The sequence below is a fragment of the Erpetoichthys calabaricus genome, chromosome 3 (assembly GCF_900747795.2).
Source record: "Erpetoichthys calabaricus chromosome 3, fErpCal1.3, whole genome shotgun sequence".
In the NCBI taxonomy this organism is placed as follows: Eukaryota; Metazoa; Chordata; class Cladistia; order Polypteriformes; family Polypteridae; genus Erpetoichthys; species Erpetoichthys calabaricus.
In genome coordinates, this window is record NC_041396.2 from 247,613,230 (window position 1) to 247,632,829 (window position 19,600).

At 38.5% G+C, this 19,600-nt stretch overlaps 1 protein-coding gene across 1 annotated transcript in view; it reads right to left on the reverse strand.

Moving 5' to 3' along the window:
- pex7 (peroxisomal biogenesis factor 7) overlaps positions 1–19,600 on the reverse strand; it is a 192,307-nt gene that overhangs the window by 163,525 nt on the left and 9,182 nt on the right. The window contains exon 2 of the mRNA XM_028797947.2: positions 7,626–7,683. Within this exon, the coding sequence (XP_028653780.1) occupies positions 7,626–7,683 (58 nt within the window). The remainder of the gene's footprint in view (positions 1–7,625; positions 7,684–19,600) is intronic.

The window sequence follows — 19,600 nt, forward strand, 5'->3', positions numbered from 1 at the left end:
GGAAATGTTACGGTTTGGGGCTGATTTGCTGCATTAGGGCCTAGGCAACTCACCATCACAGAATCCACAATGAATTCTTTATTTTACAAAAGCGGGAGGGGGGCTTGACAACAATGTGAGACCTTCTGTCAGAACATTGCACCTCGACTGAAAGTAGATTTTGCACTGTGACACTTACCGTAAACATATTTTAAATCCACCAAGGCATGGATGAAAACAAAGAAAGACAGATCCTGGAATGGCCAAGTCAAAGCCTGGATTTGAATCCAATCAGGATGCTCTGAGGGGATTTGAAACAAGCTGTGCATGTAAGACTCCCCTCAAACATCACACAGCTGAAAGAATTCTGCACGGAGTAGTGGGAAAAACATTGTCCCAGTCAATGTCAGAGATTGTTAGAACATTATAGGAAATTATAGGAAATGCCCACTTCACACTGTTTCTGCCAAAAGGGGTAATACCTGCTATTAGAGCCAAGGTAATACTTACTTTTTTCATAGATCGAAAAGGCTTCTCTGTTCATATTTCACCGAGTAAATTATTTCAAACTCATATTTTCATTTTATTTTCAATGACATCTTTATCTAAAGATAATATTTAAATGAAGATCAAGCCTTGATATGTCTACATATGTTTAAAAAACATTTTATAGGGTGTACTTACTTTTTCACATGACTGCAGCATATTAATCCATGTCTCAGACAGACTGCATTCTCTGAAGAGTAGCTTTCTACCTAATGTCTAAGAATGCAACTCTAAATCATTTACCACAGTGCTGCTTATACAGCCAAAGGGAGACATCAATAAAATTCGCTGACTGCTTTGTTATCTTAAGGGATCGTTTAATAAGCTTCTGTCTACAGTGGCCTCCATAATGTTTGGGTACTCAGGTGTGTTTCATTGCTTCATTAGTGCAGGTATAACATACCAAGGCTTGCTTCTACTCTTTGGAGTGTGTAGGTGCCACTGTTCAACATGAGTACAAGGGCTGTGCCAATGAAAATCAAAGAAGTCATTATGAGGCTGAAAAACAGGAATAAAACCATAAGAGACCTCCATAAAAACTTAAGATTGACAAAATCAACTGTCTGGAATACCATTAAGAAGAAATCATGCATTGGTGAGCTCAGTAATTGCATAGGAACTGGAAGACTAAGGAAGACCTCCACTGCCGATGACAGAAGAATCCTCACTATGGTAAAGAAAACACCACAAATGGCTGACTGACAGATCAGAAACAGTCTTCAGGCATGACTTGGGCATGTGTGGCTGCCACAGGTACTGGCACAGTTACCTTCATTGATGATTTAACTGTGGACAGCAGTTGCACAATGAATTCTGAGGTGTACAGAAACATCTTATCCACTCAAGTTCTAGGAAATGCCTCTAAACTCATTGGACAGTGTTTCATTCTACAACAAGACAATGATCCCAAACATACTACTGTACTAAGGCAACACAGTTTTTCAAAACTAAAAGGTTGGACATTCTTGAATGGCCAAGCCACCCAATTTAAATCCAATTGGGCATGCTTTCCACATGCTGAAAAGAACACTTAAGGAGACAAGCCCCCAAAACAAGCAGAAGCTGAAAATGGCTGCATTAGAGGCTTGGCAGAACTTCACCAAAGAAGATCCTCAGCACCTGGTGATGTCTATGAATCACAGACATCAAGCAGTCATTCCATGCAAGGGATATGCAACAAATAACTTGGTTCTTTGCTATGTAGGAACATATATTCCAAACTGTAGTCATGCATAGTGCCTTCACCTGGACGCTAGTTTTGTCAGCCAAAGTGTGCCCACTAGGCGGTTGGGAGTTCAGACTCTAAGATACATTTTTACCTATAGTGCTATTTCACCCAAGATAACACTATTTTTAAAAAAACAGTGTTTTTACATTTCTGCTTACTAGACTCAAGGATCATCATTTATACTGTGCCCAGAAGGCAGCTGGGCTTTGGCCACTAAAGGTACACACCCTTGATTACTGTATATGGTGCTGGTATCATTCAAGACTACACTTTGTATGGACTGTCTATTAAAAATGTCTTTTCTCACCTTTAATAGCCTGGGATTAATAATGAGCTCTTAATGCGAAAAATCCACAGGTTGAATATAAGTGAAGGCAAACTGTCCTTCTATTCAATATAATCCAAGTGTAATACTACGGTATAAGATGAAGCACATGCAAAAGTGCTAACATTATGTATACAAAGTATACTCCTGCAGCTGAAGTAGTTTTGAGATGGATTCGATTCCAGGTGGCACATTTCTTAGTTACAGAGCCTCTCCAAGGGTAAACTCACAAACATCTTATGTCATTCTCAGATTAAAAAGAAGACACCATTTCAAGGTTATTTTCAGGTTTATATTTCCTGTTTCCAGGCCTATCCATCCTGTGAAGGGCTAGGTAATGCCTCCTTGTTATACTTATTTTAAGCAACACTAAAACACTCAGTAAATAATGAATATACATTAAATAACACTAAAACACTCAGTAAATAATGAATATACATAAACACCATTCAAATCATTGTACCTTTTCTCAAAATAAGTCAGTACATAATCAATTGTTAAACCTTAACCTAAACACACAAGAATACTAAAACAAACTGTTATACTTTAACCAAGTCAAACATTTCCAGTACAGGGAGTCCTTGGGTTACAATGTTTCGACATACAATGTTTCAAGTTTACAATGCTCACTCCCATAAAATCTTAAAAAAATTGAGACATGACTGTTTCGGCTTACACCATTAGGGGCAAACTAACAGACTACATGGGCGAACTAGTTTGGTTGCGCGCAGCGGAAGAATACGCAGTAACGCAGCATATGAGTGAGAGAGTTGGCGAACTAGTTTTGTTGCGCACGAAAGAAGTGTTCTGTTTGTGTGGCTTTGTTTGGCAACTTTGTTGCCCTTATCATTGCTCCTAAACGAAAGTCTTCAGATAGTAGTGCTTCGAAGAAGAGGAAAGCCATCACGATGGAAGTAAAATTAGACACTGTAAAGAAATCAGAAGGAATAAAGGTAAGGAATTTTTTTTACACTCATTTTTTGTCATTTTTTTCTGTTACTACAGTACAGTATATTTATGTCCTTTTCCTTTTTCTGTGGCTTAGTTGTGCTTTTATGTTCTAGATTATGATTTTGCAAGTGTGTTAGGATAGGTAAGTGACTTAGGCTAGAGTGTGTTTCAACTTACCCCAAAATTCAGGTTATATCACTGTTGTAGGAACAGAACTGTGTCGTAACCCGAGGTCCCCCTGTAATAGCAGTTCAGCATTTCAGTTTGTTAGTCCATCGTTTCAGTCATTATCACGAAGTCCATATAATTTCTGCCATGGACACAACACCATCATCGAAATTGCACAATCCAGTTGCCAATTGTGAAAACTGCAAGTTCCAAACTTTTCATTCACGTATTACTAAGCGTTTCATTGTGAATTGCATTGTTTCAGTGGTTGTAAGACTGTTAAGATGGATGAAACCTGATTGGGAGTTTGAAAGCCCTGGTCATTTTAGGGATAGTATGGTTAAAGCATCTATTCAATGTTGGGTGACCTGTCTGCCAGACACAACTCTTGTGAGGAAAACTGGTTGTAAATATTAAATGAGAGATGAGAGAAGATGAATAGCAAAGTCTGACTGGGTGAAAGGCTTGCGTGGAAGTGCCAGGGAGAGAGGAAGCATTCAAGGCAGGACAGAAGGTGAGAATGGCCAAATATTTTGGGAGAAGAATTCACAATTGCAACCTAGAAGTCATTTTACACATTAGCATAGGTAAACAGGCTGCAAAAGGAAGGCAAGCCAAAGTGAGCATCAACTTACACATTCCATATACACAGTTTCACACTTCTTTGCAAAGATAAAATGTCATGTTGACTGTCAATGTGAGCAACCAGTTTTCTTCTTGATTCAAAAATGGAAATTTAAAGTAAATAAGTAAATATTCTTCTTCAATTTGGATGCTTGGGTGCGAAAACGAATATTCTGCTTTAATTTGTTTTTTGGAAGTAACTATTTTAACAATATTTTATGACGATTTCACATGTGGATTATGCCACAAGAGTAATGTGAGGTTTTCATGGCCACTTTGGTATTGTTTACTGTTGTCCATCGCTGGTCACCATTGACTTCTGATCTATTGATCTATTAGAAACTTTTTTTAATCTTCTTTCTACATAAAAAAATATTATTTTTGATTTTTTTCTCAGAAATAATTACAAACTACCTGGAGCATGTAACATATAAAAATAAAGTGGAGTATTACTTTAATGATAAAAATTCTTATAGGCATAATCCATGAATAAAACCTTTTCTGGGAAATGTATCCTTTCAATGTTATTAAGCCAGGGTGTCTCTTCGTACAAATTATTGATTGTTATCTGATTAAAGAGGGCTGACTATCAATTATGTAATTTGATCAAAATTTGCATCTCCACCAAGAACACCACAAGTGTATGTCTCTTTAAATACATGCTGGTGCTCAGGGATGCAGGCAGACCTAGATCCATCAAAAGAAGTTCTGGTGAAGGGACTGTCTGGGGGTATTAATATCCCCAGAGGTGGTTCCAGAGATTGCCCTAGATATATACCCAGGCTATAGTATAAAGCCACATCAGCTCATTAATTATGAGCTAAAAATCGAGGGAGAAAGGGGGCAGTCAAGTTACTGTAAGGATCAACTTGCAGGTATGTGGGAGGAAGAGGGAGAGGGACAGAGACAGGGGAGTTACAGTCTGGAAGGTGTCTACAGATGTTGTTTGACGGATGCAGCACCCCACCAGGTAGACAGCAACTGAAAATCAGTGTATTAAAGAACAGGGAAGCATCACAGTTTTAATTTCTATTTACTGGTTTGTTATTTTGTGTTTCATTATTCATGTATTTTCCTTTAACAAGTCCACTATTTTTTATAAATATGTTATTGCCCATCTTTGTTCTAGGTTGTGGTGTCAATACAGGCTTCTGCCATTGAAAGATCAAGAAAAACTAATAATTTATGATGGCACAGGCAAACATACATTTCATACGAAAATCTCACAGCCCAAACATTTGCACCCAGGGTGACTGCTGGATGTCTGCTGCCACCATTGCCTATTCCATCTTAGATTTTTTTAAAGTGAGTCTAATTCTTTAATTAAGATAAATGATCACGTAATTGTTTAAAGTACTGAAGGAACATATTGTAATATAAGCAATAATACACTGGAAATATACTGGAATTCTGAAAAAAAAATATTTGAAAGGCATTCATCTTAATTATGACAAATTTATACTGAACTGGTTTAAAATGTTCTACTTGTTGCTTGATAGAAGGAAGCAAAATTTCACTTCAACAAATCTTGGTAGTGTTGTGTTTATGACACTAAAATATGCACATTTTGAGCAAGGCAGGTCTAAGCAGACACAATTTTTCAAGTTTATCTAGAATCAAGAATTTCAGGTTTCACAACAAAATATGAACCTACATAATAAACGGACAAATTTGGTTCAGAGATACAAATTAGGAGACCACTTGTGTAAAACAAAATCATCATTTCTGAGTTTCCTCTATCCTTGCACTGTTAAAAAAAGAAACCACATCAGTAGGGTATTTAAAGCATGTAACATTCCATACAATTAAGTCAAAGTCTACATGCTAATAGTGAAATAAAGGCAATTACAATTTATTTGTCCTTCTCCACTTTAAGTCCATCTTAGGGTACACCAAATGCAGCTGTTAATGGATTAAGAGTGATTGTGAAACCAAAGCTGTCTGATAAGCATTTAAAAATTTTTGTTCAGAATGATGTTAATTTGGTACACACCCAAAACATGTGGCCTAGTGAAGCTGGAGCTTGATTGCAACATTTGCAGGTTAGATCTTGCCCTGGAAACATTTTGGACAATTTTCAACAAGATAGATCTGCTCAATAAGCATAATTGAATACTTAGCGCATATGGAGCCTGAGTGAATTCTGTGCATGGCTGTCTTCCACCCCTTTTCTGAAATGTTGAGTAAAAGATTCTTTTCCAACTGTACTTTGGGATGTTTAAAAGGAAGGGACTTTAAAATGTTTTTATATATTACAGAAATGCTGTCTGAGTCTTAAAAACTGATCAATATCTCTTCTGGAATAGAAATAGGTGGGAGGTGAGGAAAATCGGGCAGATTTTGTTTAGCAAAGTTTCTAATTTGAAGATAGTGGAAAAATTGTGTTGATGGGAAACTAAATTTAGAGTGTAATTGCTTATAGGCTGCAAATACATTTACTGTATATACAAATCTCTAAATGACTTAATCCCACACATTTTCCAAACATTAAAATCTGTGTACATTCGAGAGGGTGGAAAAAGGTGGTTATCATGTAGAGGTTCCACAGATAAGATGTTCTCTAACTTGAATTGCTTCCTACATTAGTTCCATATTCTGAGTAAATGTAGGACAAATGCGTTGTTAGTATATTGACGATACCTTGTATTTTCTGGTGTACAAAGCAGGGTTCTTTTATTTAATCCAGATTTCCATATTAAATGAGCATTTCACACTATATACATTTAATAGCAACAAAAGCTTTAAAAACTGCGTGCTTCAAATGTTTTTTCACCTAGATGACTGTGAAGGGTCACAATAAAGTAGTCTATCTATTGTCGTGGACACCAAGAAGCATGGGCTGGCATCATGGCCAGGATGGTTCAAGGTTCCTTGCCCAGCTGGGAGACTAGTATAAAAGAGAAATAGTGTGAGGCAACCTGTATAGATTATTTGCTCCCCCGACACAACTGGTGTCAGCCTCCCTGATCTACAGTATCTGCATGGATACCCGCAAGGCACACAGGGAATTCCAGTACCATGGGACAGTCCTTTTGGTGTTCTTAGGTGCCACCAGGGAGAGCTGAAAGGGAATGCTACTTCTACTTTAATAAACTTCCGTTTCACCTAGAAGGGCTTCCGTCAGGCAGTACTCTGGGCACCAGAAGTACTCCTTGGTCCGAGATAAAAGAAATCTTGAACTACTGGAGCAATTTTGGAAAGACAGGTGGACACTGAAGACATACAATTTATGGTTGTAATAAGTTATCAATAAAAAAAAAACACTAACAAAAATAGACATTATACAGTATGTTATAAGTGAGCATGTTAAGAAAAGAGGAAAAAAAAATAAATGGCCATAAAATTATTGTTGGTGCACCTGGGAGCATACAGGTTAGCCTGTGTCAACGGAGCTTTTCCCAATGAGAATTGTGTAGCATCCCCTAGGCCTGCACTTACTAGGGATTCTACAAATGGAATTCATCTAAATATCAATACCTCTTTTCCCCAAGTTCTGGAGTGGACAGGAACATCTGTCACAACCTTCTATACTGACCTGCACTGTTATCTTTTAAAACTGTAACCAAAACAAATACAAATAACTCACATTATCACTTTAGCTATTATTTTTGCCATTTACTGTTTCTTATAATTTAATATTGAAACAAACAAGTGATGAAAAGGTTTTTACTTACTTCAAGTTTTATTGCAGCTTCCTTTAGTCAGATGTTAATGTCTATAAGCAACCAATCTGTCGATTTGATTATGCCACTTTAATTGAAATAAATAATAAATAAAAACAAAGCTTGGTTTAAAGAAAAGTACCTTCTGAACAGGTGTATTCCAGCTTCATTTTGTTCCAGTATCAGCAGGGTACCACAACCTATAAATAAATAAATAAAAGATCTACAGTTGTTGGTCAAACCAACACACATTTTTGATATGAAAACAAAATAACTGGATGTTCTGCTCCAAAAAAGGCAACGGGTATCCCTCTGAAGTTTGTATGTAATTGTTACCAATGGGTTCAATCACAGCCTTAGTGATATAACAGCCCCAGGTCAGGTTGATCCAGTGCTTGCTTTGAAGAATGCCAAATTATAATTTGTTACATTTCAACTTATTCCTAAAGGTGTTAAACATCCTACATTTAAAAAATATTATTCAACTTACATGTATTCATCAACTGGACCTGTAACCTGTCGATTATTATAGCTAATTATATCCAGTGTTTCATTCATTCACTAACAAAATATCTACTAACCAATAGAGACATGGACAAGGTTCTAGGTTGGGCAAATATGGCCACTGCCACTGCATATAAAAGACGTGATCTAGGAGGACAGGCAATGTGCAGCCTATTAAAGGACAGAATGTGATACTCAACTACACAGACTAGCAGCGTGGTGTCTTCGAAATGTGGGCAGTTCACAACCTGTTTAAGAGTCCTAAGGCCTCATGTATAAATGGTGCGTATGCACAAAAATGTTGCGTGCTCCCGTTTCCACGCTCACATTATGATGTATAAAAACTAAACTTGGCGTAAAGCCACACACAATCTCATGCCAGCTCAATCCATCGCGTACACAGCTGAATGGAAAGAGGATTATCGGTTTAGCATCTAGCACACGCTGCCTCAGCCATGTGCAAAGTCTATTTGAACTGCTCCCATACGGCAAATGCTTCAGAGTCTTTCCTGTAGGGACCTCGCGGTTCAGAAACAGTTTCATCCCAAAAGCTCTAAATGCACTCAATCATTCCACCAAGTGCTCCTGGTAGAACTGTTTGTACTTATAAGTACAATTACCTCACTGTAAACTTGCATCACAACTGTAATATTGCACAACCTAAGCCACTTATGAACCATTTGACTATCTGCACTATATGTACATGTAAATTGTACTTATGCTTTCATATTGTATATTTTTAATTTTTTTATCGTATTATTATTATTTTATCATCCATCCATCCATTTTCCAACCCGCTGAATCCGAACACAGGGTCACGGGGGTCTGCTGGAGCCAATCCCAGCCAACACAGGGCACAAAGTAGGGAACCATTCCTGGGCAAGGTGCCAAACCACCGCAGGACACACACAAACACACCCACACACCAAGCAAACACTAGGGGCAATTTAGAATCGCCAATCCACCTAACCTGCATGTCTTTGGACTGTGGGAGGAAACCGGAGTGCCCGGAGGAAACCCACGCAGACATGGGGAGAACATGCAAACTCCACGCAGGGAGGACCTGGGAAACGAACCTGGGTCTCCTAACTGCGAGGCAGCAGCGCTACCACTGTGCCACCGTGCCGCCCTATTATTTTATCATTTTATGGGAAAATAAGTATATGGAGGATTTGCATATTGAATCTCATTATACCATACAATAACAATAAAGGAATTCAACTCAATTCAATAGAAGAAAGTGCAAATTTACATACAATGACGAGTGGCTTCTAAGTCAATTTAGATTTCCAAGCGCTATCTTCTTGGAGCTCTTGATATCATTTTTAAGATGAAATGCAGTAATGTATGTATATTACATTATACAGTTACATTTTTAACTTCATTTAAATAATGTAGACTGTTAATAACTAAATGTGTGGGCACAGTGGTGCAGCAGTAGACATTAGCTGGCACCCTTTTCAGGGATTGTTCCTGCCTCACGCTGTATGCTTGCTGGGACTGGCGCAACCCTGGAGGGATAGATGGATGGAACAATTAAAGATGTACTACGAAGACATTTCAATGTTCCTTAAAAGTTTTGAAGAATTAGCATTCTAAGCTTACAGATGGCTTGACATTTATTACAGTGCTAATTGTGTGGCGATTGGTTAGTAGTTGGTTACGAATTGGGGGTTAGTACTGCTGCAATAAATTATTTCATTGAGCACGGAGAGGCAAGCGTCTTTATACATGCTTTAATTCCTATCAGCATGAAAATGATATCAAGTACACATCTTAGTATTAAAATTTTTCAGAGAGCTGTAATATCATGAATGTAATGTATGCTGTGTCCTGTTGGCATAAGAGAAAGCCCATTTAAGAAGCACGTAGTGATTCACTCACATAGATTACATAGAAGAACACATAGAATACGAAGTAATTATTATGCTACCTTAGTTACGATGAGATTTGAGAAACAAGTAAATTAAATGATTTTAAGATGAAGTTTATGACATTCTACTGTAATGACAAAAAACTATGGGATCAAAGTGGAAATTTCGAGATTAAAGTTAACATTTTTAACTTTTTTTTCCACTGTACCCTAATATGCTTCCATATGACACTCACGATGGTGAGCTATGGCTCACCTTTTCATGGCGACTTTAATATCTGACCACTTTTTTATTTTGGCACTGTGCAACTTTCTGAACTTGAACTTTTGAGTTTCTCTGCCAATCTAGTCACTTGATCAACTCCCTGCTGTTGTTTATACCACTGCTTACACCAACAAATAGTACGCTTTTCCTTGCCTCCACTTGGTATTTGCTGAAATTCTTCTATTTTCACCATGCTTTTACCATTGTCTTTTCATAGAACGCTCAACTCAAGGGGCTATCCCCAAACTATGTGACTCTTCAATTCCACCCGGGGGTGGGGGGGGGGTAAACGTTAACATTATTCAAAGTTATTGTCTGTTTTTACCTACATTTTTATTACTCTTTAATTTAATATTGTTTTTTTTTGTATCAGTATGCTGCTGCTGGAGTATGTGAATTTCCCCTTGGGATTAATAAAGTATCTATCTATTTATATTGATTTGCATATTCAAAGATGTGTAATTCAGGGAGGAGTCGGGGTGGGGCGGCAAGCGTGTCCACGTGCGTTACATTTCACATTGACCGGGATTTATGTTGCGGAAGAATGTGGAAGTTGGCATATGCACAGATTTATGCATCTGGATTTTTTGTGCGTACGCACATTTCGGTTTTTATCCGTACACCATGTTTTAGAGTGAATTCTACACATGGCGTTAGACATGAGGCCCCTGGTCTTTCAAGATCTAATAAATATTCAATCAGGTGCAATCAGCTGCATGAGGTAAATCAAGAATGATATCCCCATAGCCAAAGATGGTTCACCCCAGACTCCAGAAATTATTCCAAGTTTTGACTGTATGTGATCTCATCAGAAGGTGTAAACCCACCATCAGCATACTAAGCAAGTACAGAGCCAGAAAGTGATGGTGTATGTGCTCACTGGCACAAAGAAAAGGCTCAGGAAGGTAAAAGGCAGAGACAGTGAGAGAGAGAAGGTGAGATAGGGAGTGCATGTGCAGCACTTGGTAGATGAAACATTTTTGTGCCTGGCAGAGGACTCAGGTCCTGTTCAGAAAGGCTGAGTGTATGGATAACATATTTGTACTTACTGAATCTTCTTTGTTCATCTTTAATTATGTTTTATCTGCAATAAACTTTTTTATACTTAAGTATGTTTGTTAACTTAAGCATGGCATACAGAAAAGCACCAAAACTGGGCATTAATTCAATGACAACATAAATGTTTAATATACAGTGCATCCGGAAAGTATTCACAGCGCATCACTTTTTCCACATTTTGTTATGTTACAGCCTTATTCCAAAATGGATTAAATTCGTTTTTTTCCTCAGAATTCTACACACAACACCCCATAATGACAACGTGAAAAAAGTTTACTTGAAGTTTTTGCTAATTTATTAAAAATAAAAAAACTGAGAAAGCACATGTACATAAGTATTCACAGCCTTTGCCATGAAGCTCAAAATTGAGCGCAGGTGCATCCTGTTTCCTTTGATCATCCTTGAGATGTTTCTGCAGCTTAATTGGAGTCCACCTGTGGTAAATTCAGTTGATTGGACATGATTTGGAAAGGCACACACCTGTCTATATAAGGTCCCACAGTTGACAGTTCATGTCAGAGCACAAACCAAGTATGAAGTAAAAGGAATTGTCTGTAGACCTCCGAGACAGGATTGTCTCGAGGCACAAATCTGGGGAAGGTTACAGAAAAATTTCTGCTGCTTTGAAGGTCCCAATGAGCACAGTGGCCTCCATCATCCGTAAGTGGAAGAAGTTCGAAACCACCAGGACTCCTCCTAGAGCTGGCCAGCCATCTAAACTGAGCAATCGGGGGAGAAGGGCCTTAGTCAGGGAGGTGACCGAGAACCCGATGGTCCTCTGTGGAGAGAGGAGAAAATTCCAGAAGGACAACCATCTCTGCAGCAATCCACCAATCAGGCATGTATGGTAGAGTGGCCAGACAGAAGCCACTCCTTAGTAAAAGGCACATGGCAGCCCGCCTGGAGTTTGCCAAAAGGCACCTGAAGGACTCTCAGACCATGAGAAAGAAAATTCTCTGGTCTGATGAGACAAAGATTGAACTCTTTGGTGTGAATGCCAGGCATCACGTTTGGAGGAAACCAGGCACCGCTCATCACCAGGCCAATACCATCCCTACAGTGAAGCATGGTGGTGGCAGCATTATGCTGTGGGGATGTTTTTCAGCGGCAGGGACTGGGAGACTAGTCAGGATAAAGGGAAAGATGACTGCAGCAATGTACAGAGACATCCTGGATGAAAACCTGCTCCAGAGCGCTCTTGACCTCAGACTGGGGCGACGGTTCATCTTTCAGCAGGACAACGACCCTAAGCACACGGCCAAGATATCAAAGGAGTGGCTTCAGGACAACTCTGTGAATGTCCTTGAGTGGCCCAGCCAGAGCCCAGACTTGAATCCGATTGAACATCTCTGGAGAGATCTTAAAATGGCTGTGCACCGACGCTTCCCATCCAACCTGATGGAGCTTGAGAGGTGCTGCAAAGAGGAATGGGTGAAACTGGCCAAGGATAGGTGTGCCAAGCTTGTGGCATCATATTCAAAAAGACTTGAGGCTGTAATTGCTGCCAAAGGTGCATCGACAAAGTATTGAGCAAAGGCTGTGAATACTTATGTACATGTGATTTCTCAGTTTTTTTATTTTTAATAAATTTGCAAAAACCTCAAGTAAACTTTTTTCACGTTGTCATTATGGGGTGTTGTGTGCAGAATTCTGAGGAAAAAAATGAATTTAATCCATTTTGGAATAAGGCTGTAACATAACAAAATGTGGAAAAAGTGATGCGCTGTGAATACTTTCCGGATGCACTGTACATCAAGTGGAAAAGATCATTTAGAGCAAATACACATCTGAAAAAACTTGTGTAGCATAAAAATTAAAACCTTCTATATATCCAGTGCAATCCATTTAACAAATGAGAAAGCTAGACTGGATTTTACAGATGACACAGTTGTCAATTCTGCATATCTGAAGAGAGAACACATGGGGTTTAAGATAAACTTTCAATAGATAATGAAAGACTTGTCATACTGGATCTTCCAGTCATTTGTGTCAATTCCATTACAAAACAGTGTTGTATTATGAACGATACACTTCAGTTAGCATATTTGTTGTCTAACTTGATTTTACACAAACCTTCAAAAGTTTTTTCTTAACAAAGAGAACTACAGAATCATATCTTGGTAGCAGCAGGTGGGGAACCAGGTCACATACAAACTAATATAGTGTACATAAGGGCCAATTTGGATTTACCAGTAAGCCTAATCAAGTGCACTGAGTGTTTAGCTCTGTACTTAATGTTTGTTAACATGTATGCTTGCAGGAGACAATATATTATAATCGAGACAAAGGCTGCGGGCCGAGGGGAGGAGGAAGTATGATGTCAGGAATGGGGATCCGGGCAGGACCCTCTTCACTGTCCTTTTTCACTAATACGCGGGCACAGCCATGTGCACAGCTAGTCTATGAATAATAAAGGAACAATCTGTTACCCAGGCTCATTTTATGGCCATTTCCAGGAGCATTGGTAGTCAACTATAAAATCTTTGGAGAACAACCTTAACCACAAAAAATGTTTACGCTTTTTTTTTTCTTTTTTCAAGTTCACCAAGAGTATCTGCAGTTTTACAGTCACACTTTGAAAAACTAGAAAGATACAAAAAACAAAATCAAAAGTACCCTTAAGAAACAACATGGCTGTACAAGCAGGGCTGACTGGATCCTACTTCCAGAAAGCATTATTCAGCATTTTGAATTGAGCCAAATCTTTGCTTAAAACAATTGTTGGTTTGATTAAAATAATCATTTAAAAAATAAAACTTAAGTTTGCAAACTTGCTCACCTGCAAAGAAAGAATGTCTTTTGAAACTACATTTAATTCATTTAATACATTTAATTCTGTTACTCTCTGTCTGTGCATCATCGTAGCTACAATTTTAAAGTGCTTCATGCCAAATAAAATGAAGGTAGTCATGCAATACACCTAAACAATTTCAGATTTGGAAACTGGGTAAACATCAGGAACAAGATCATTTTTTACATGATAACTTAAAGTACCAATTTATCATTTCCCATGATGCAGAAAAGTATGGCATTGTGCACTTATTTATTAAGTATATATAATGTATTTGTCAATTGGTAATGGTCAAATGCAAATTGTAGGATGAGTTGAACAATCATGGATTGCATCAGATTTTACTGACTAACGTTAAGGGTTTTTAACATCAGCATTCTGCGTGTTTTGCTCTTAAGTGATAAGATACTGTACTTTTGTGATATTTAAGTGTCCCTGCACTACATTTATAAGTACAGTAGAGTCTCGCTTATCCGACATAAATGGGCCGGCAGAACGTCGGATAAACGAAAATGTCGGATAATGGGAGGTGTTAAGAAAAAGCCTATTAAACGCCAAACTATGTTATAATTTTACACATTACGTGCCTAATACAGTGGAACCTCAGTTCATGAACATCTCTGAACATGTACAAATCGAGTTATGACCAAAAAGTTCACCAAACTTTTGCCTCTGTGCACGACCACACACTCGGTATAGGAACAAGCCAGTTTCCCTTTCGGTTTGTGCGCGCCGATGATTTCTGCACATGTTCAGTCTCTCCCTGTGCAGCGTTAGAGAGAGCGTGCGAGAGTGAGACACAGACAGACACATGCACGCGCAAAAGAGAGAGACACACGCACACACATGTGAGAGAGACACATGCACACGCGCAAGAGAGAGACACACGCGCACACACATGCGCGAGAGAAAGAGAGACACGTACACACGCACGAGAGAAAGAGAGACACATGCACACACACGCAAGAGAGACACACATGCGAGAGAGACGCACGCACACACATTGTGTGAGAGAGATGCACGCACGCACACACACGCGCGAGAGACGCACGCACGCACACACACACACGCGCACAAGAGAGACGCACACGCACATGCACACACACACACGCGCGTGAGAGACAAGCACGCCAGAGAGGGCCAGCCACATAATCCACTGTAATCATGTTTTACAAAAAAACAACAGAAAAATTTTACTGAAGAAATTAACTTAGCAACAAAAAATAGACTACGCTCACGCTCTCAACTTGCAGTTCTTGTTGCCGATTGATGCGGTTTTTTTTTTTGGTTTTTTTTGTTTTTTTGCAGTGGGATGTCGGATAATACAGAATGTTGGATAAGTGAAAGTTGGATAAGCAAGACTCTACTGTATTGATAATGTTGTCCATTGATAGATGGATAGATAGATACTTTATTGATCTCAAGAGAAACTCAAATACCAGTAGTCAAGAATTAAATATACCAAGTTATATACAAAAATTTAAGTACATTTACAACACAAGAAATACAAATAATGCAAATCACAGTACACTAAATGGTAAATATAATAAATGCTAGTGTAGTGAGAATTGTGCAAATAATACTACTACCAAAGTGACAGTTGGCACATAATATCAAAGTCAAAGTGACAGATACTAAAGTGACTTAATGACAAAGTAAAGTAAAATAAAGTGACTTGGCTTATACTGATAGGGTAATAAGAACAAAAAAATAGTGTTATACAATGGCCAAGTAGTGAGATATCAGATGTAAGTAGTGAAAGGCTAACACATCTAATATAGCTTATGAGCAGAGAAGGAGTATCAGGTTCAGAGCTTAGCCATCCCCACCCCTGTTGTAAAGAGTTAAAGAGTCTAATGGCTCTGGAGACAAAAGATCTCTTGTATCTGTCCATACTGCAGTCCTGTAATAGCAGCTTTCCACTAAACAAACTCCTCTGCTTAAGTATTGTGGTGCATAGAGGGTGCTGTTAGTTGTCCTTAATAAATAGCCACTTCTCTCATGCTTGTCCTACTCTCTGCCATTGTCACCATAGGGTCAATTTCCATTCCAACCACAGATCCTGCTCACCTGATCAGCTTGTTAATACAATCAGCATCCCTCTTGTTCATGATACCGCCCCAGCACACCACATCATACAAGAGAGTACTGGCAAATAAAATATCTTGCCATCTGGGACAGTTTTAAATCTATCTATCTATCTATCTGGGAGAGTTTTAAATAAAAAATATCTATAATAAATTTCATCTTTTTTAGCCATGTTTAATGGAACAGCTTAGACCAGGGGATTCCACAGTTTAAGCCAAGGTCCCCCACAAATATGAAGCCAGTGCTGTGAAGCAGAGTACGATTTTGGATCTTAGTTACTGCTTACAGTAGTCGCACTATATGATTTTGTATAATAGTAGACCTGTTAATCAAAGCAAATGCTTAATTACAGCACACTGTTAACACATATGTAATTAAACATTGTGTGGTAACTCCAGGCATGAGGTTTTCTGCCTTTTTTTTCTTGGTGTAACACCTCTAGGAACTAAAATACTTTGAAGTATTCTGTCTCAAATTGTTAAGTACTGAACTTTTACTAGGCACAACTAAAAGTGAGATTTCTTAACTCCCACCACTCACCCTAATATTGCATTTGGGGATTTTAGGAAGATGCACGTGAAATGCTTTTTAATTAATTATTTTTTCAATGTAAGAACAGTAGCATAGTTTGATAAGGAATAAAATAGAAAAGCCTAAAATTTCTGTTTTTTAATTATATGGATATGATTCAAAAAATTTGTATGTGAGCGCCAGTAAGTAGGCTTTGCACCCTAGGAACCAAGTTACCCGATATATTCAATAACATTTCAGTACTAATTTACCGCTCTGATGCTGATCTTTCTGATCATAAAATAGGTCACTACAATAGCAATTGAAGAGAAGAATTCATAATTAATTGCAGAATTATGGTATTTGAGGGTTCCTCTTTCTCTTGAACGATTTGGCTCAAAAATTAATCAGCACATCATCATCTCATAAAAGGTTTAAGTTTCGAGTTTGGTATTTTTCCATCCAGCCACATTAGCTCTAGACTGTCCTGGAGAAACTGTTACACACACACACATCTACAAACACACACCCGTCATTGAGATATTCATGTTTCTGGAATCAGGGGACGTCAAGATCTGTTGAAAACCGGAAATCGAAATTTTTGACAAATCTAAAACTTTTTCTCCTCCTCCATAGACGATAGATTATGGTGGGGGAGGGCGCAAAGCAAAAATCTGAAAAAAAATAACTTCAGGCCAAAAACAGAGGAAAATAACTCAAAGTCAATTGTGAAGTTTGTCTTTATATTTCATACAGTTTTTATTGTCAATGAAGGTTCTTGTTCATTAAGTACAATTTTACTTCTGACTTCAGCCTATTACTGGATTTATTTTTAAAGGAAGGATGACGGCTACCAAACACAGGCATCTCTGGAAACTATCTGAAACAGTTGTACAGTTGCTTTCTGTGGAGGATAAATATTAATAATAATAATAATAATGTGCTACATATTAAATTATGGATAAGTTAATCTTATTTTTAATGATTGTTAAAATTCATATCTGTTCTTAATTTTGTATGATTAGTATATTTATATTATTAGCAGGAGCACAGTAGAGAGAGCAGTAGAACTACAGTGGGGCAAAAAAGTATTTAGTCAGCCACCAATTGTGCAAGTTCTCCCACTTAAAAAGATGAGAGAGGCCTATAATTTTCATCATAGGTATACCTCAACTATGAGAGACAAAATGAGAAAAAAAAATCCAGAAAATCACATTGTCTGATTTTAAAGAATTTATTTGAAAATTATGGTGGAAAATAAGTATTTGGTCACCTACAAACAAGCAAGATTTCTGGCTCTCACAGACCTGTAACTTCTTCTATAAGAGGCTCCTCTGTCCTCCACTCGTTACCTGTATTAATGGCACCTATTTGAACTCGTTATCAATATAAAAGACACCTGTTCAGAACCTCAAACAGTCACACTCCAAACTCCACTATGGCCAAGACCACAGAGCTGTCAAAGGACACCAGAAACAAAATTGTAGACCTACACCAGGCTGGGAAGACTGAATCTGCAATAGGTAAGCAGCTTGGTATGAAGAAATCAACTGTGGGAGCAATTATTAGAAAATGGAAGACATACAAGACCATTGATAATCTCCCTCAATCTGGGGCTCCACGCAAGATCTCACCCCGTGGGGTCAAAATCATCACAAGAACGGTGAGCAGAAATCCCAGAACCACACGGGGGGACCTAGTGAATGACCTGCAGAGAGCTGGGACCAAAGTAACAAAGGCTACCATCAGTAACACACTACGCCGCCAGGGACTCAAATCCTGCAGTGCCAGACGTGTCCCCCTGCTTAAGCCAGTACATGTGCAGGCCTGTCTGAAGTTTGCTAGAGAGCATTTGGATGATCCAGAAGAGGATTGGGAGAATGTCATATGGTCAGATGAAAAAAACTCTACTCGTCGTGTTTGGAGGAGAAAGAATGCTGAGTTGCATCCAAAGAACACCATACCTACTGTAAAGCATGGGGGTGGAAACATCATGCTTTGGGGCTGTTTTTCTGCAAAGGGACCAGGACGACTGATCCGTGGAAAGGAAAGAATGAACAGGGCCATGTGTCGTCAGATTTTGAGTGAAAACCTCCTTCCATCAGCAAGGGCATTGAAGATGAAACGTGGCTGGGTCTTTCAGCATGACAATGATCCCAAACACACCGCCCGGGTAACGAAGGAGTGGCTTCGTAAGAAGCAGTTCAAGGTCCTGGAGATCTCAACCCCATAGAAAATCTTTGGAGGGAGTTGAAAGTCCATGTTGCCCAGCAACAGCCCCAAAACATCACTGCTCTAGAGGAGATCTGCATGGAGGAATGGGCCAAAATACCAGCAACAGTGTGTGAAAACCTTGTGAAGACTTACAGAAAACATTTGACCTCTGTCATTGCCAACAAAGGGTACATAACAAAGTATTGAGATGAACTTTTGTTATTGACCAAATACTTTTTTTCCACCATAATTTGCAAATAAATTCTTCAAAAATCAGACAATGTGTTTTTCTGGATTTTTTTTCTCATTTTGTCTCTCGTAGTTGAGGTATACCTATGATGAAAATTACAGGCCTCTCTCATCTTTTTAAGTGGGAGAACTTGCACAATTGGTGGCTGACTAAATACTTTTTTGCCCCACTGTAAAGCGTAGCTGAGCATGGAGACTTGGGGTCAGCTTCTTCATTCTCTTCCTACGTTGTGAAAGCACCAGTATGCATACATTAACTGCCAGTTAACATACAGGTTACGTACCGGGCCACTTCAAGCTCTGGTTACCTGTATATTAAGTAAAAAACTAGGCAATTTAAAGACGATCTTTAAAATGTATATTGTTTTTGTTTAATAGTGTCAACCTCATCAGGGCCATGGTCCTCAGTTTGGGAACCACAGCCTTGAATAGCAAGGGGTGTCAAAAAGATTAAGGAAAAAATAACATGTTATACCTTTGAAAATGAATCATGTGTTAACGTCAACTCTGACAGCCCTAGTAAATTCCTATTTCTTCTTTATTCATTCAAAGAAAACTACTTTT